Source organism: Oncorhynchus mykiss, chromosome 7, assembly GCF_013265735.2.
Source record: "Oncorhynchus mykiss isolate Arlee chromosome 7, USDA_OmykA_1.1, whole genome shotgun sequence".
Classification (NCBI taxonomy): domain Eukaryota; kingdom Metazoa; phylum Chordata; class Actinopteri; order Salmoniformes; family Salmonidae; genus Oncorhynchus; species Oncorhynchus mykiss.
This window is the reverse complement of record NC_048571.1, coordinates 75,587,017-75,605,243: the sequence shown is the minus strand read 5'-3', so window position 1 is coordinate 75,605,243 and position 18,227 is coordinate 75,587,017. Positions and strand designations below refer to the sequence as shown.

Genomic DNA, 18,227 nt, shown 5'->3' with positions numbered 1-18,227 from the left:
TTGTCATTACATCCACTGGCTTCGTCAGCAAAGGACTGCTTACCAGGAATACTTTAAGGCCTATGCTAGTGGCATGTGGCTGACATCATTAAATACGCCAGCCTGCTAACATTTGAGGGGAGGCCAGCGATAGGACGCGTCCAGCAACTGTCCTGCTTCACCCATCGGTTACCAAATTCCGCACGTGGGAAATTCCTTGAGAACCCCATGCCACTGAACCAGACCCTCCTACAAGAAATGCGCTTGCTTGTCTTAGCGCCACAGTAAATCGTCGACTACCTAGACACAATGTGTCAGTTGCTTATGAATAACACTACGACCTACTAAAATGTCTGATACAATCCAAAGGCACAGCCTAAAGTCAACGCAATACCCGTAACATATCACTCAAAGAAAAACACCGGGAAGAAATTATTAAATTCTGAGTAAATAGCTGCCTCGCGAAGCTAACGACGTTAGCTAGCTAGATCCCTTCGCCGGCAGCGGCGTCTTTATCCCTGAGAAACAGTAATTTTATGAAAATATACACATAGGACACCGACACAGATTGACACGACAAGGTGTAGACACTCGTCAAACGATATTTTCTAAATTGTGTCGAGCTAATACCCTCTGAAATCTCCCAACCGACCTAGCTCGTTCACCCACATAAACCTCACCTGGCGCCGCCATGTTGGAGAGCGAGTTCGTACCAGATTCCCGGATGAAGGCGTCAGAGGTTTATAATCGAGAACGCGCATCTGGTCGCGAGCCTCAAATCCCTCCAGCCTTGCCCTTGCTGTCTACTATTTTCTATTAATAATATTATATTATGGTGTTTAGCTAGAGACCAATTTCAGGCATTTCAAATAGATGTAAATACCTTTTGTATAAAAAAAAACTAATAGTAGAAGAAAGTAGTATGTATAGTAGTAAAACTGATGTGGTCACAATTGCATATATAGCTAGTTAAAGCATTATGAATGTGATATGTCAAGTATGACTGTATTTACAAATATGAAGTGGATAATGTCTTGGTGTTGCAGTTGAATAAAATAGAATATACATAGAACAGCAGTTTTGACAGTGTGTGTGTGTGTGTGTGTGTGTGTGTGTGTGTGTGTGTGTGTGTGTGTGTGTGTGTGTGTGTGCGTGTGTGTGTGTGCGTGTGCGTGTGTTTTCCTACATTATCCGGACCCCAACATTTCTAACATTTAAGACTTTTTTCAAGTCCTGAATTTGTTCAAATGCTATTTTAAGTTTAAGGGGTTTGATTTATGGTTTTGGTGTTAAGGTTAATGATATGGCTAGGGTTAAGGTTAGGGTTAAGGTTAGGGTTTTTGGGGTTAAGGTTAGGGTTAGGGTTAGATTTAGGATAAATGTTAAGGTTAGGGTTAGGGGTTTGGGAAAATAGCATTTTTAATGGTCAAACATTTTTACCCTCCAAAAAGTCATGACATTTCACGAAAACATACAATGACAACTTTAGAATTGTACAGTAACAGCTTATTTAACCAGGGGAAAAACATACAATGACAACTTTAGAATTGTACAGTAACAGCTTATTTAACCAGGGGAAAAAACATACAACAGCACATTATCAAGAGCTGATCTGGCCTACAGGAAACAGTTACACTCCTCCTGAACATAGTTTTAGGCCAGAGTTTTAAACTCACTAAGGGGCACTAGTATATCTAGGTGAAGTTCCATGCCACATTTTGCAGACTGTTCCATGCCTCTTGTGCACAATAGGAAAAGGCAGTCTTGCCTTTCTCCGTAACTGCCCTGAGGCTTTACCAACAACCTAGTAGACCGTGTCTGGTAACTGCTACTGGTGAACAAGAGCAGGCTACAGAGGAAGAGAGGTCATTTACTCAGAAGGACTTTGTAGATGAACACAACAATGTAACTGTCTGTGCATGTAAAGCAAGGTCCAGCTCACCATTTGATACAAGGTGCAATGGTGGGTGAGCGACTTAGCCTCAACATCAGTATATACCTCAATGTCAACAAATAGCTGTCAGCCTTTCATCACCTTACCTAAAGCAATCAAATAATATTACTTTATTGTGGCTTATAAGTATGCTATAACACACCAAAACAAAGATTAGGATGCAGTAATAATGATGTGCTGCTCATTGACAAAAAGGTTAGAAATGCATCACATTGACGGTCATTATAATGCTGTATGATCCTTGAGGAAAAAGTGACCAGCAATTATGAAGCGCTACATATGTTGCTGTACATTATAAGTGATTATGACTATAATGCATCAGCAGAATTGTATTTATTTATATAATTGAACCTTTATTTAACTAGGCATGTCAGTTAAGAATCATTTCTTGTTTACAATGATGGCCTACACCCGCCAAACCCTGACTTGGACGACGGTGGGACAATTGTGCACTGCCCTATGGCACTCCCAATCACGGCCTGTTGTGATACAGCCTGGAATTGAAACCAGTGAAGCCTATAGCACTGAGTGAAGCCTCTAGCACTGAGATGCAGTGCTTTAGACCGCTGCGCCACTCAGGGGCATGAGTTTATATGAGTCTTTATGTGTCTATAACTAAACTTATACTTAATTATTACTATATCATAGTGCATTATGGGTATATGGGTACATGCTGTATAATGCATTATGCATATGGGTTTCATAGAAAGTCTTACCCAAATATTATCTAAGGTTCAGGTCTGGGAAGGTAGACAGCTAGGGTTAGCTGTTCAACAGTCTGATTGCCTGGTGGTAGACCTGACACTCCATTAACCATTTGCCAGATGGAACGGAGTGAATAGTCCGTGGCTCTGGTGACAGAGTCCTTGACGATCTTCCAGGCCTTCCTCAGAAACCGTCTGGTGTAAATGTCCTGGAGGGCGGGGAGCTTGCTCCCAGTGATGTTTTGGGCCGTTCCCAGTTCCCACCACCCTCTGTAGAGCCTTGTGGTCACAGTTGTTATACCAGGCGGTGATGCAGCCAGACAAGGTACTCTCGATGGTGCATATATAGAAGTTCTTGAGGATCTGAGGGGCCATGCAAAATGTATTTAGTTGCCTGAGGTTGAAGAGGGGCTGTCGCGCTTTCTTCACTACGGTGATGATGTGATGGGTCCATGTCAGGTCCTCTATGATTTGCACGCTGAGGAACTTGAAGCTTTTGACTCTCAGCATGATGTAACAGCAGTTGACAGCATTTTTTGTTTGTTTTTCTTCCTCTCCCCAGTCCACTTAAAGTTTTCTTCTTCATTTCCTATGGGCTTCACCCAAGTAGTGGCTGGAATACAACTGTATTAAGCCCCTTACAACACTACCCTGCAAAAATGCAACGTTGTCCCAAACATTTCACTGGCCTCAAAACAGAGGACGTAAGTACTGGTCTAGAGGACACCTGAGAAAACTGAACTAACACCCATATAACTGTTAGCGTATACGCTACTGGTGTTGGAGTCAGGTTCAGGAGAGCAGAGACACTTTATTTGACAGAAGCAAACAACAGACGGATGCAACAGTGTCCAACAAACCTCCAGCCAAAGGCAAAAGTGCAAAGCGTGACAAAGTCACAAATAAGCAAAAAATGTTAACAATAAAACATACTCCGGGTTGCAACATAGTACCCAAGGGAAAAACCAGCTAGGCGCATCAATACAAAACACGTAACAAAACAATCCCACACAAAGACATGGGGGGGAACAGAGGAATATGTATACAGTGCATTGCGAAAGTATTCGGCCCCCTTGAACTTTGCGACCTTTTGCCACATTTCAGGCTTCAAACATAAAGATATAAAACTGTATTTTTTTGTGAAGAATCAACAACAAGTGGGACACAATCATGAAGTGGAACGACATTTATTGGATATTTCAAACTTTTTTAACAAATCAAAAACTGAAAAATTGTCCGTGCAAAATTATTCAGCCCCCTTAAGTTAATACTTTGTAGCGCCACCTTTTGCTGCGATTACAGCTGTAAGTCGCTTGGGGTATGTCTCTATCAGTTTTGCACATCGAGAGACTGACATTTTTTCCCATTCCTCCTTGTAAAACAGCTCGAGCTCAGTGAGGTTGGATGGAGAGCATTTGTGAACAGCAGTTGTCAGTTCTTTCCACAGATTCTCGATTGGATTCAGGTCTGGACTTTGACTTGGCCATTCTAACACCTGGATATGTTTATTTTTGAACCATTCCTTTATAGATTTTGCTTTATGTTTTGGATCATTGTCTTGTTGGAAGACAAATCTCCGTCCCAGTCTCAGGTCTTTTGCAGACTCCATCAGGTTTTCTTCCAGAATGGTCCTGTATTTGGCTCCATCCATCTTCCCATCGATTTTAACCATCTTCCCTGTCCCTGCTGAAGAAAAGCAGGCCCAAACCATGATGCTGCCACCACCATGGTTGACAGTGGGGATGGTGTGTTCAGGATGATGAGCTGTGTTGCTTTTACGTCTTGCATTGTTGCCAAAAAGTTCAATTTTGGTTTCATCTGACCAGAGCACCTTCTTCCACATGTTTGGTGTGTCTCCCAGGTGGCTTGTGGCAAACTTTAAACAACACTTTTTATGGATATCTTTAAGAAATGGCTCTTCTTACCACTCTTCCATAAAGGCCAAATTTGTGCAATATACGACTGATTGTTGTCCTATGGACAGAGTCTCCCACCTCAGCTGTAGATCTCTGCAGTTCATCCAGAGTGATCATGGGCCTCTTGGCTGCATCTCTGATCAGTCTTCTCCTTGTATGAGCTGAAAGTTTAGAGGGACGGCCAGGTCTTGGTAGATTTGCAGTGGTCTGATACTCCTTCCATTTCAATATTATCGCTTGCACAGTGCTCCTTGGGATGTTTAAAGCTTGGCAAATCTTTTTGTATCCAAATCCGGCTTTAAACTTCTTCACAACAGTATCTCGGACCTGCCTGGTGTGTTCCTTGTTCTTCATGATGCTCTCTGCGCTTTTAACGGACCTCTGAGACTATCACAGTGCAGGTGCATTTATACGGAGACTTGATTACACACAGGTGGATTGTATTTATCATCATTAGTCATTTAGGTCAACATTGCATCATTCAGAGATCCTCACTGAACTTCTGGAGAGAGTTTGCTGCACTGAAAGTAAAGGGGCTGAATAATTTTGCACGCCCAATTTTTCAGTTTTTGATTTGTTAAAAAAGTTTGAAATATCCAATAAATGTTGTTCCACTTCATGATTGTGTCCCACTTGTTGTTGATTCTTCACAAAAAAATACAGTTTTATATTTTTATGTTTGAAGCCTGAAATGTGGCAAAAGGTCGCAAAGTTCAAGGGGGCTGTAAGGGCGTTCGTCTGTAGGAGGAGGAGAAGCGGACCAAAGCGCAGCGTGGTGGTTATTCACATTTTAATAAATCACTACACATGAACAAACTTACGAAAACAAGAAATGTGAGAACGCAAAACAGTCCTATCCTGTGACAACAAACACAGTGACAGGAACAATCACCCACAAACACACAGTGAAACCCAGGCTACCTAAGTATGATTCTCAATCAGAGACAACTAATGACACCTGCCTCTGATTGAGAACCATACTAGGCCGAAAACATAGAAATGCCCCAAAACATAGAAAAACAAACATAGACTGCCCACCCAACTCACGCCCTGACCATACTAAATAAATACAAAACAACAGAAATAGAGGTCAGAACGTGACAGTACCCCCCCCCCAAAGGTGCGGACTCTGGCAGCAAAACCTTGACCTATAGGGGAGGGTCTGGGTGGGCGTCTGTCCGCGGTGGCGGCTCTGGCGCGGGACGCGGACCCCACTTCACCATTGTCTTAGTCCGCCTTATTGTCCGCCTCCCTGGCTTACTCACCATGGCCACCCCTCTCAATGACCCCACTGGACAGAGGGGCTGCTCGGGACAGAGGGGCAGCTCGGGACAGAGGTGAAGCAGCTGCTCGGGACAGAGGGACAACTGCTCGGGACAGAGGGGCAGCTGCTCGGGACAGAGGGGCGATAGCAGCTCGGGACAGAGGGGCGGCAGCTGCTCGGGACAGAGGGGCGGCAGCTGCTCGGGACAGAGGGGCGGCAGCTGCTCGGGCGGCCCCTGGCTGACTGACGGCACTGGCGGCCCCTGGCTTACTGGCGGCACTGGCGGCCCCTGGCTTACTGGCGGCCCCTGGCTTACTGGCGGCACTGGCGGCCCCTGGCTGACTGGCGGCACTGGCGGCCCCTGGCTGACTGGCGGCACTGGCGGCCCCTGGCTGACTGGCGGCACTGGCGGCACTGGCGGCCCCTGGCTTACTGGCGGCCCCTGGCTTACTGGCGGCACTGGCGGCCCCTGGCTGACTGGCGGCACTGGCGGCCCCTGGCTGACTGGCGGCACTGGCGGCCCCTGGCTGACTGGCGGCACTGGCGGCCCCTGGCTGACTGGCGGCACTGGCGGCCCCTGGCTGACTGGCGGCACTGGCGGCCCCTGGCTGACTGGCGGCACTGGCGGCCCCTGGCTGACGGGCGGCACTGGCGGCCCCTGGCTGACGGGCGGCACTGGCGGCTCCTGGCAGACGGGCGGCACTGGCGGCTCCTGGCAGACGGGCGGCACTGGCGGCTCCTGGCAGACGGGCGGCACTGGCGGCTCCTGGCAGACGGGCGGCACTGGCGGCTCCTGGCAGACGGGCGGCACTGGCGGCGCTGGGCAGACGGGCGGCGCTGGCGGCGCTGGGCAGACGGACGGCGCTGGCGGCGCTGGGCAGACGGACGGCGCTGGCGCCGCTGGCGGCGCTGGGCAGACGGGAGGCTCAGCTGGCGCTGGGCAGACGGGAAGCTCAGCTGGCGCTGGGCAGACGGGAAGCTCAGCTGGCGCTGGGCAGACGGGAAGCTCCGGCAACGCTGGAGAAGAGGAAGGCCCTGGTAGCGCCGGAGAGGCGGGAGGCTCCGGCAGAGGCGCCGGACAGGCGGGAGGCTCCGGCAGAGGCGCCGGACAGGCGGGAGGCTCCGGCAGCGGCGCCGGACAGGCGGGAGGCTCCGGCAGAGGCGCCGGACAGGCGGGAGGCTCCGGCAGCGGCGCCGGACAGGCGGGAGGCTCCGGCAGAGGCGCCGGACAGGCGGGAGGCTCCGGCAGAGGCGCCGGACAGGCGGGAGGCTCCGGCAGAGGCGCCGGACAGGCGGGAGGCTCCGGCAGCGCTGGAGAGGAGGAAGCCCCTGTAAGGATGGGCCGGAGAGACAGCCTGGTACGGGGGGCTGCCACCGGAGGGCTGGTGCGTGGAGGTGGTGACGGATAGACCGGACCGTGAAGGCGTACTGGAGATCTTGAGAGCAGGGCTGGCACCAACCGCCCTGGCTGGATCTTCACCCTAGCCCGGCAGATGTGGGGAGCTGGGATGTAGCGCACCAGGCTAAGCACGCGTACTGGGGACACCGTGCGCACAACTGCATAACACGGTGCCTGACCAGCACCACGCCCGCCACAGTTAGCACTGCTAGGAGCACCGTAGTGCTGAGATGGCACAGGACGTGCAAGGCTAGGGAGATGCACAGGAGGCCTGGTGCGTGAGGCTGGCACAGTCTTCACCAGACCCCTCGCACGCACCTCAGGATGAGTATGGATAGCTGACCCCGGTGCCATTAAATCCCTGACACGCTCCGTCGGGCGAATGTCGTGCCTCATGCACCAAACCAGCAAATCCCTCATATCTCTCTCCTCCAATTTCCCCATTAACTCCTTCACAGTCTCTGCTTCGCTCACCTCCAACACCAGCTCTGGTTCTGAGCTCCTCCTTGGCTCCTCACGATAAACGGGGGGAGTTGGCTCAGGTCTGACTCCTGACTCTGCCACACTCCCCCTGTGCCCCCCCCCAAGAATTTTTTTGGGGTGACTCTCGGGCTTCCGTCTGCGCCGCCGTGCTTGCTTCGCCAACCTCTCTGCTTTTGCTGCCTCCAGCTCGGCCTTGGGGCGGCAATATTCTCTTGGCTTAGCCCAGGGTCCTCTCCCGTCGAGGATTTCCTCCCATGTCCAGAATTCCTTACTACGTATCTCCTGCTGCCGCTGTTGCTTCTCCTGCTGCTCCTGCCTGTTGACACGCTGCTTGGTCCTGTTGTGGTGGGTGATTCTGTAAGGGCGTTCGTCTGTAGGAGGAAGAGAAGCGGACCAAAGCGCAGCGTGGTGGTTATTCATGTTTTAATAAATCACTACACATGAACAAACTAACAAAAACGAGAAATGTGAAAACGCAAAACAGTCCTTTCCTGTGACACCAAACACAGTGACAGGAACAATCACCCACAAACACACAGTGAAACCCAGGCTACCTAAGTATGATTCTCAATCAGAGGCAGGTGTCATTAGTTGTCTCTGATTGAGAATCATACTTAGGTAGCCTGGGTTTCACTGTGTGTTTGTGGGTGATTGTTCCTGTCACTGTGTTTGGTGTCACAGGAAAGGACTGTTTTGCGTTTTCACATTTCTTGTTTTTGTTAGTTTGTTCATGTGTAGTGATTTATTAAAACATGAATAACCACCACGCTGCGCTTTGGTCCGCTTCTCTTCCTCCTACAGACGAACGCCCTTACAGGGGCTGAATACTTTCGCAATGCACTGTACATGTTTATATATGCAGTTGATTAGGGAATATAAACCGGAGAACAAGACAAAGCAAATTAAACAATGAAAAATGGAGCGGCGTTGGCAAGAAGGCCAGTGTTTTTTTGGCGCAGTGTGGCCTGCTGGAGGTGAACATAGGCGGCTTCCCATGTCTCCTCCGCACGCCGGAACCAGTCGTCCACCGCAGGAGCCTCGGTCTGACTCTGATGCCATTGCGCCAGAACCGGCTGGTTCCCCAATATGCACTGAAAGGGGGAGAGGTTAGTGGAGGAGTGGCAGAGAAAGTTCTGCTCCATCTCGGCCCAGGGCACGAACGCCACCCACTCCCCCAGCCGGTCCTGGCAATAAGACCGCAGAAACCTGCCCACATCCTGGTTCACTCTCTCCACCTGCCCATTACTCTCGGGGTGAAAACCTGAGGTGAGGCTGATCGAGACCCCCAGACGTTCCATGAACGCCCTCCAGACTCTCGAAGTGAACTGGGGACCTCGATCAGACACTATATCCTCAGACACCCCGTAGTGCCGGAAGACGTATGTAAACAAGGCCTCCGCAGTCTGTAGGGCCGTAGGGAGACCAGGCAGAGGGAGGAGACGGCAGGACTTAGAGAAACGATCCACGACAACCAGGATCGTGGTGTTTCCTTGTGAGGGAGGAAAATCAGTTAGAAAATCCCCCGACAGGTGTGACCAAGGCCGTTGTGGAATGGGTAAGGGATGTAGCAGGTGTCTAGGAGCTTTACACTGGGCGCACACCGAGCAGGAGGAAACGTAAACCCTCACGTCCTTTGCCATGGTAGGCCACCAGTACTTCCCACTTAGACAGCGCACCGCCCGGCCAATCCCCGGATGACCAGAGGAGGGTGACGTGTGGACCCAATAGATCAACTGGTCACAGACAGTAGACGGAACGTACAGACGCCCGACGGGACACTGGAGGGGAGCGGACTCTGTACGCAATGCCTGCTCAATGTCCACGTCCAGCTCCCACACGACCAGCGCTACCAGGCAGGAGGCCAGGAGTATGGTAGTCTGATCCATGGGCCGCTCCTCTGTGTCATACAGCCGGACAGTGCGTCTGCCTTAACATTTTGGGAACCTGGTCTGTAGGACAGGGTAAACACAAAACGGTTATAAAACATGGCCCACCTTGCCTGACGAGGATTCAGTCTCCTCGCTGCCCGGATGTACTCCAGGTTGCGGTGGTCAGTCCAGATGAGAAAAGGGTGTCTAGCCCCCTCAAGCCAATGTCTCCACGGTCCCCCACATCATAGTTCCGCTTCGCCGAGCTGAGCTTCTTCGAGAAGAAGGCACAGGGGCGGAGCTTCGGTGGCATGCCCGAGCCCTGAGAGAACACGGCTCCTATCCCAGCCTCGGACGCGTCCACCCCCACTATGAACGCCAGCACGGGAGCTGAGGTATGGGATGGGTGAGCACGGGAGCCGAGGTAAACCGAGCCCTTAGGTGCCCAAAAGCCCTGTCCACCTCAGCCGACCACTGCAAATGTACAGGACCCCCCTTCAGCAGTGAGGTAATTGGAGCAGCCACCTGGCCAAAACCCCAGAAAAATCTCCGGTAGTATTTGGCAAACCCTAAAAACCGCTGCACCTCCTTTACCGTGGTGGGAGTCGGCCAATTACGCACGGCTGAAATGCGGTCACTCTCCATCTCCACCCCTGATGTGGAAATGTGATACCCTCGGAAGGAGACTGCCTGCTGGAAGAACAGGCATTTCTCAGCCTTGACGTACAGGTCATGCTCCAACAGTCGTCCAAGTACCCTGCTCACCAAGGACACATGCTTGGCGCATGTAGCGGAGTATATCAGAATGTCATCAATATACACCACTACACCCTGCCCGTGCAGGTCCCTGAAAATCTTGTCTACAAAGGATTGGAAGAACCCGTATGGCATGACGAGGTACTCATAATGCCCTGAGGTGGTACTGAACGCCGTCTTCCACTCGTCCCCCTCCCGGATACGCACCAGGTTGTAAGCGCTCCTGAGACCCAGTTTAGTGAAGAACAACCCCCCATGCATTGACTCAATCGCCATGGCGATGAGAGGTAGCGGGTAACTGTACCTCACCGTGATTTGATTGAGACCTAGATAGTCAATGCACGGGCGCAGACCTCCCTCCTTCTTCTTCACGAAAAAGAAACTCGAGGAGGCGGGTGAAATGGAGGGCCGAATGTACCCCTGACGCAGGCATTAAGAGACATATGTCTCCATAGCCGCCGTCTCAGCTTGCGACAGGGGATACACGTGACTCCTGGGAAGTTCAGCGTCTACCAGGAGATTTATCGCACAATCCCCCCGTCGATGGGGTGGTAATTGAGTCACCTTCTTTTTGGAGAAGGCGAGAGCCAAATCGGCATATTCTGGGGGGATGCGCACGGTGGAGACCTGGTCCGGAGTTTTCACCGTTGTTGCACCAACGGAAACCCGTACACACCTCCCCGAGCACTCTCACGAGCCCTAAGGCACCTAGAGCCCCCTGTTGCCATGACATGGTGGGGTTATGAAGAGCTAACCAGGGAAGGCCTAGTACTATGAGAAACGCAAGAGAGTCAATGAGGAAGAGACTGATTCTCTCCTCGTGACTCCCCTGCGTCACCATGGCCAGGGAGATGGTGGCTTCCCTAATTAACCCGGACCCTAATGGTCGACTATCCAGAGCATGTACAGGGAAAGGTCTAACCACAGGAACAATGGGAATCCCTAAAATAAGGGTGAACGCTCTGTCGATAAAATTCCCAGCCGCGCCTGAATCGACGAGCGCCTTATGCTGGGAATGCGGGGAAAACTCAGGAAAACAAACATGCACAAACAGGTGGTCAACAGAGGGCTCTGGATGAGAGTGGTGCAGACTCACCTGGGGTGACGCCAGAGGGACCAGCTCGGCACCGACCAGCAGTGCGCTCTCTGCGGCCACAGATGGTGCACGTGAAGGCCCTCCTCCAGCCTCCCTAAGCGCAGCTCATGGGCACTGGAGCGGGGGTGCTGGAAGACGGAACCGACAGAGCCCTCCTCCAGCCTCCCTACGCACAGCCCCTCCCAGCTCCATGGGCACCGGAGCGGGGGTGCTGGAAGACGGAACCGACAGAGCCCTCTCTGGACGTCCGCGGGTGACCAGCAGGTTATCCAACCGGATGGACAGATCCAGCAGTTGGTCAAAGGTGATGGTGGCATCCCTGCAGACCAACTCCCGCCAGATGTCTTCGCGCAGGCTGCATCGGTAGAGGTCGATAAGGGCCCTGTCGTTCCATCCTGCTCCGGCTGCCAAGGTCTGGAATTCTAGAGCGAACCCCTGCCTCAGGTGGAAAAGCCGCTTCCCTGCGGGTGAACTCTTCGAAGTGGTCCAACGCCACATCTCCTTCTCCCCACACGGCGTTTGCCCACTCCAGAGCTATCCCCGAGGGGAATGAGACGAGGGCAGACACCCTCTCCCTTCCCGAGGGAGCTGGGTGAACGGTGGCCAGGTATAGGTCCAGCTGTAATAGGAACCCCTGGCACTGTGCTGCCGTCCCATCATACTACCTGGGAAGGCAGAGACGCATCCCACTGGGACTGGATACAGGGGGGACGGGTAGAGGTACCCCAGGGGCGGCAGGGTAGCCTAGTGGTTAGAGCGTTGAACTAGTAACCGGAAGGTTGCGAGTTCAAACCCCCGAGCTGACAAGGTACAAATCTGTCGTACCCCAGGGGCGGCAGGGTAGCCTAGTGGTTAGAGCGTTGAACTAGTAACCGGAAGGTTGCGAGTTCAAACCCCCGAGCTGACAAGGTACAAATCTGTCGTTCTGCCCCTGAACAGGCAGTTAACCCACTGTTCCCAGGCCGTCATTGAAAATAAGAATTTGTTCTTAACTGACTTGCCTGGTTAAATAAAGGTAAAATAAAATTTAAAAAAATTGTGCTGGTCGAGGCGCTGGAGAGACTCCCTGTCTCTCCCAGCGGTCCATGGTCTGGACAACACAATCCATCGTGGCGCCGAGATGTTGCAGCATCTTCGTGTGTTCTCGGACGAGTTCCTCGACTCGTCTAACCGGTGTGGGATTCTGTCAGCATATGCGCTACTGGCGTTGAAGTCCGGTGCAGGAGAGCAGAGAGTTGTGATCAGGCGCACACTTTATTTGGCAGAAGCAAACAACAGACGGATGCAACAGTGTCCAACAAACCTCCAGCCAAAGGCAAAAGTGCAAAGTCACAAATATCCAAAACATGTTTAACAATTAAACACACTCCGGGTTTCAACATATGTCATCGGAATTTCATAATTCCTATATGTGTACATTAATTAAATCACTCAGTCTATTTATAAGAATTTGTAAGATTCTTATATGCATAAAATAGACAGAGACCAGTCTTAAAATTAGCTGCCATGGAACCACGAACAACAGTTTATATACAAAATATGATGTCATAGGTTATAAAATGTCCTTCCTCCTATCGACCAGGACACAGAATGTTCAAAAGTTTATTCCAACCTCCTAGCGCACACACACTATATCAAGATTAACTTCTGGAGTCTCACCTTCATCCATCACTATTTAGAAGACATAATGGAAAACCTAGGGAGAAACTCGCTGCCTTATCTAAACATTCCAGAGCTAAGTTGAGTCGGTTCAACCATAGGTTAACGATCCTTTTTGCTTACTTAAAAACCCACAACCCATTCCTCTCTAACCTAGCTGGAATGGTGTTTATTATGTTTAATTACCCCCTGTTTCATGCTACACAATCCCTTCCTTATGAATTAACATTATTAATCAGATATTGTAAAACAGGGTAGAGTTCAATTAATTATAGTTCTATTTAAATGTAGATATTGTTTAGTCATTATTCATAAAATTCCTAACAACATAGTACCCGGGGGAAAAACCAGCTAGGCGTGTCAATACAAAACACGTAACAAAACAATCCCACACAAAGACATGGAAGGAACAGAGGAATATATATATATACATGCAGTTGATTAGGGAATGTAAAACATGTGTGCGGGGAACAAGACAAAACAAATGGAATAATGAAAAATGGAGCGGCGATGGCTAGAAGGTCGGCGACGTCGACTGCCGAACGCCGCCCGAATAAGGAGGGGAGCCGACTTCGGCGGAAGTCATGACAATAACTATATAGACATGCCCAGTCTACCTATATGGGCAAAGACGCAACTCCTACTAAACATTATCTCACTGTGATTAGTAAAGTCAATTTTTATTTTATTTAAATGAATAAATCTGAACATCTCTAATTCCTATCCTGATAAGCGCTTGGCAGCCCTAAAGTGGCTCCCGAGTGGTGCGGTGTTCTAAGGCACTGCCTCTCAGTGCAAGAGGTGTCACTACAGACACCCTGGTTCAAATCCAGGCTATATCACAACTGGCTGTGATTGTGTTTGGCTGGGGTCATTGTAAATAAGATTTTTTCTTAACTGACTTGCTTAGTTAAATAAAGGTTAAATAAAAAAATACATTAAAAAAGTGTTAAATGTTTGGATGTCTCTGGGCCTCCTCTGCCGGGCTGAACGGTGGGGCAAGGTCATGGTTGACCCCAATGAATCAGTGTCCACTTCATCATGGGATGATTGAGTCTCTGAGCCCTCAGCTCCTCCCAGACCTCTATGCTGAAGTAGTTCCTTTCTCCACAGACCTCTACTCGATGCTTGAACTGGCTCCTCAAATGGTAGGGAATTACAGTGCCTTGCGAAAGTATTCGGCCCCCTTGAACTTTGCGACCTTTTGCCACATTTCAGGCTTCAAACATAAAGATATAAAACTGTATTTTTTTGTGAAGAATCAACAACAAGTGGGACACAATCATGAAGTAGAACGACATTTATTGGATATTTCAAACTTTTTGAATAAATCACAAACTGAAAAATTGGGCGTGCAAAATTATTCAGCCCCTTTTCTTTCAGTGCAGCAAACTCTCTCCAGAAGTTCAGTGAGGATCTCTGAATGATCCAATGTTGACCAAAATGACTAATGATGATAAATACAATCCACCTGTGTGTAATCAAGTCTCCGTATAAATGCACCTGCACTGTGATAGTCTCAGAGGTCTATTACACTGGGTTTATTTTATTTGATACACTTACACAATTTAGTGATTAAGTGTTCAATGGCATGTTGCATGCGTGGCCAATTAAAGTGTTCTTGTGCTAAGTTCATGTAGTGGTCTGGGTGTAGCTGGTGCAGAGGAGTCAGGCGCAGGACAGCAGAGATGAGTGACACAAGTAACTTTACTCAAATATCCCAATAATATGTCTTAATACCGAGCCCACAATAACGGACCGAACATACATAAAACAATCACACACAAAAACCATGGGGAAAACAGAGGGTTAAATAATAAACATGTAATTGGGGAATTGAAACCAGGTTTGTAAAACAAAGACAAAACAAATGGAAAATTAAAAGTGGATCGGTGATGGCTAGAAGGCCGGTGACGTCGACTGCCGAAAGCAACCCGAACAAAGAGAGGGACCGACTTCGGCGGAAGTCGTGACAGTTCAACACTCTTTCTGTTCCTTAATGGATCATTTCAGTGTGTAAGTACTTGTAAATTAGTGTTCTGTACTGACTTGGTACCACAATTTGTGTCCTTTTTGCTGTTTTCCTTCGTAATAATCCCTCTGGTGAGACATGGAGTCTGTTCTACTCTTGCAGTAACTGTTTGATTTTGCATGACTCTTGTTGACATTCTGTTGGTTTTGGCTTTAGCCCTTTGCCTTTTCAGTTCCAAGATTATTGATACAGCTGCATCCTTTAATTGAACCTGCATGAGATCGTGTGGAGACAGTCAGTCTGTAATTGTTCCCCCTTACCTTGACAGATCATCTTGCACTGATGGCCTTAGCGTGACCACGGATATCCAAGTTACTCAGTCATGCTATTGTGCCTGAACATTATTGTGTGTTGCTTTTGCCGTCTCAGGGGGAGTGTTTCTCTGTGCATTCTTCCATGTAATGTTCAGCAAGCAAAGGAGAACGTGACAGAAAGTCTGAGTCAGTGTTTACCTTTCCAGGACGATACTTCAGTGTGAGATTGAAGTCAGACAGCTCCGCCATCCAGCGATGACCAGTGGTATATTCAGTCTCACTGTAGTTAGTACTTACAGTACCAGTCAAAAGTTTGGACTATTTTATTTACTATTTACTACATTGTAGAATAATAGTGAAGATATCAGAACTATGAAATAACACATATGGAATCATGTTGTAACCAAAAAAGTGTTAAACAAATCAAAATATATTTAATATTTGAGATTCTTCAAAGTAGCCACACTTTGCCTTGATGACAGCTTGGCACACTCTTGGCATTCTCTCAACCAGCTTCATGAGTGGAATGCATTTTAAATTAACAGCTGTGCCTTGTAAAAGGTAATTTGTGGAATTTCTTTCCTTCTTAATGTGTTTGAGCCAATAATTTGTGTTATGAGAAAGTAGGGGTGGTATACAGAAGATATCTCTATTTGATAAAAGACCAAGTCCATATTATGGCAAGAAAAGTAAAGATGGACTGTCATTTCTCTTTGCTTAAGACATGAAGGTCAGTCTTAAGGAGGATTGCAGTCGCAAAAAGGTGCAGTCACAAAAAACATCAAGTGCTATGATGAAACTGGCTCTCATGAGGACCACCACAGGAAAGGAAGATCCAGTTACCTCTGCTGCAGAGGATAACTTCATTCAAGTTCACTGCACATCAGATTGCAGCTTAAATAAATGCTTCACAGAGCTCAAGCAACCGACACATTTTAACATCAACCGTTCATAGGAGACCTTCATGGTCAAATTGCTACAAAGAAATCACTACTAAAGAACACTAATAATAAGAAGAGGCTTGCTTTGGCCAAGAAACACGACCGGTGGTAATCTGTCCTTTGGTCTGATGAGACCAAATTTGAGATTTTTGGTTCCAACCGCCGTGTCTCTGTGAGACGCAGAGTAGGTGAACGGATTACCCACCATGAAGCATGGAGGAGAAGGTGTGATGATATGGGGTGCTTTGCTGGTGACACTGTTGGTGATTTATTTAGAATTCAAAGCACACTGAACCAGCATGGCTACCACAGCATTCTGCAGTGATACATCATCCCATCTGATTTGCGCTTAGTGCGACTATCATTTGTTTTTCAACAGGACAATGACCCAAAACACACCTACAGACTGTGTAAGGGCTACTTGACCAAGAAAGAGAGTGATGGAATGCTGCATCAGATGACCTGGCCTCCGCAATCACCAGACCTCAACCCAATTGAGATGGTTTGGGATGAGTTGGACCGCACAGTAAAGGAAAAGCAGTCAACAAGTGCTCAGCATATGTGGGAACTCCTGATGGATGTGCTTTGCCCCTGATCCTACATCCTACTGCCCAATGGCTATCACTGATGACCAGTCTGATGACCAGTCTGTTGACCAGTCTGATGACCAGTCTGATGACCAGTCTGTTGACCAGTCTCATAACAACTTTAGCATTTTCTTCTCTCTCTTTTGGTTGTACATGGTTTTCTGTTGGAGCGATTCCTAACTGAACTGTCACCCTGGCCCTACACTGACTGTACTAATGATGTTACCTGTCAGGTCAGTTCTTTGATTGCTTCATTGCTCGCATTAATTTTACTGAGGAGGAGATTGTATTTATTTTATTTTCGGACTGTGGTCTGTGGGGGTTCTGCCTGGTCACATTCCTCTCCACTATCCTATTTATCCTCACTCTGTACTGCGTTCACTCCTGTGGGGGTGAACTTACCTGAAACCATGGCCTTTTGCATTTGTTTGCTTTCATTGCCCTGGGCAATTAGCATTTTCTCAAGCAAAGCACTCTCATCTCCACTCAAGATATAATTTGTTAATCTAGTAACAATGACTAACTCTGTGCCATATTTCAGTCCTGATAGGGTACGAGGCTGATAACACTTTCTGTCTCAGGTCGAAGACTCGGACTAGGAAGTCCAAGGCAGACTCTTGCGTTGTCTTAATCAACTTGTGATACAGTTCAGTGGCATCCTTCTCTGCATAATGTGTCCTCAAGATTTGCCTTAGGTTGTCATGTCTGTTTTCCCCTCCAGATGACTGGGCTCACAGCTCTGATTACTGCTTCTATGATTTCTAATTCACTGAATCCTTTTCTCAGTCCATTTTCAATCTGATGTTCTAGGCTGTTGAAGTTGAGATTATCTTTCTGATTCTGATCTCCTATCAGTCTTTATGACTGGGCATACTCACTCCACTCTTGCTGTGGTGTGTGCCTTTCTGGAGCTGGGGTCACCTCTCTGCTGGGCTGAGGAGCCCCTCCCCCCTCTTTTCATCCTGCAGCAGCTTCTGTCTCTCCACTGGGTTCGTTGTTCACTTGCATCGTTGGCGCCGACTGGCTGGGACTTGTAGGCAGACTTTTCGCAGCATCCCCCGAGTCTGATATTACTTTGATTTAGTTTTTCACTTGAAGCAGCCAAGACATTCCCTCATCTTCTGATTCTATTAAATCCTCCTTCTCACAGTAATCTTCAATCAGTTTGCGCCGCAACGCGCGACGGATCTTTCCTTTTAATTCAGAGTCATCTACACTTCCTATTCCACAATTTACACACAGGTGTCATACATTGTCCTCAGTTAAAGTCCAGAAACTGTTCAATTTCATCCAACGTTTCCCACTTTCGACTCATATTGTCCTACTCACGTGGCA

At 48.6% G+C, this 18,227-nt stretch overlaps 1 protein-coding gene across 8 annotated transcripts in view; it reads right to left on the bottom strand.

Annotated features, from left to right (window-relative positions):
* The window catches only part of LOC110528493 (eukaryotic translation initiation factor 4B), a 50,277-nt gene extending 34,879 nt beyond the window's left edge, over positions 1–15,398 (bottom strand). For 6 of the 8 annotated variants that reach the window (XM_036984069.1, XM_036984073.1, XM_036984074.1 and 3 more), the window contains exon 1: positions 632–664. In XM_036984069.1, the coding sequence (XP_036839964.1) occupies positions 632–650 (19 nt within the window). In that variant the 5' untranslated portion in view covers positions 651–664. Of the gene's footprint in view, positions 1–631; positions 758–15,370 lie in introns of those variants that run through there. The other 2 variants (XM_036984071.1, XM_036984070.1) reach the window with 2 other exon arrangements.
* Between the last annotated feature and the right edge of the window lie 2,829 nt (positions 15,399–18,227).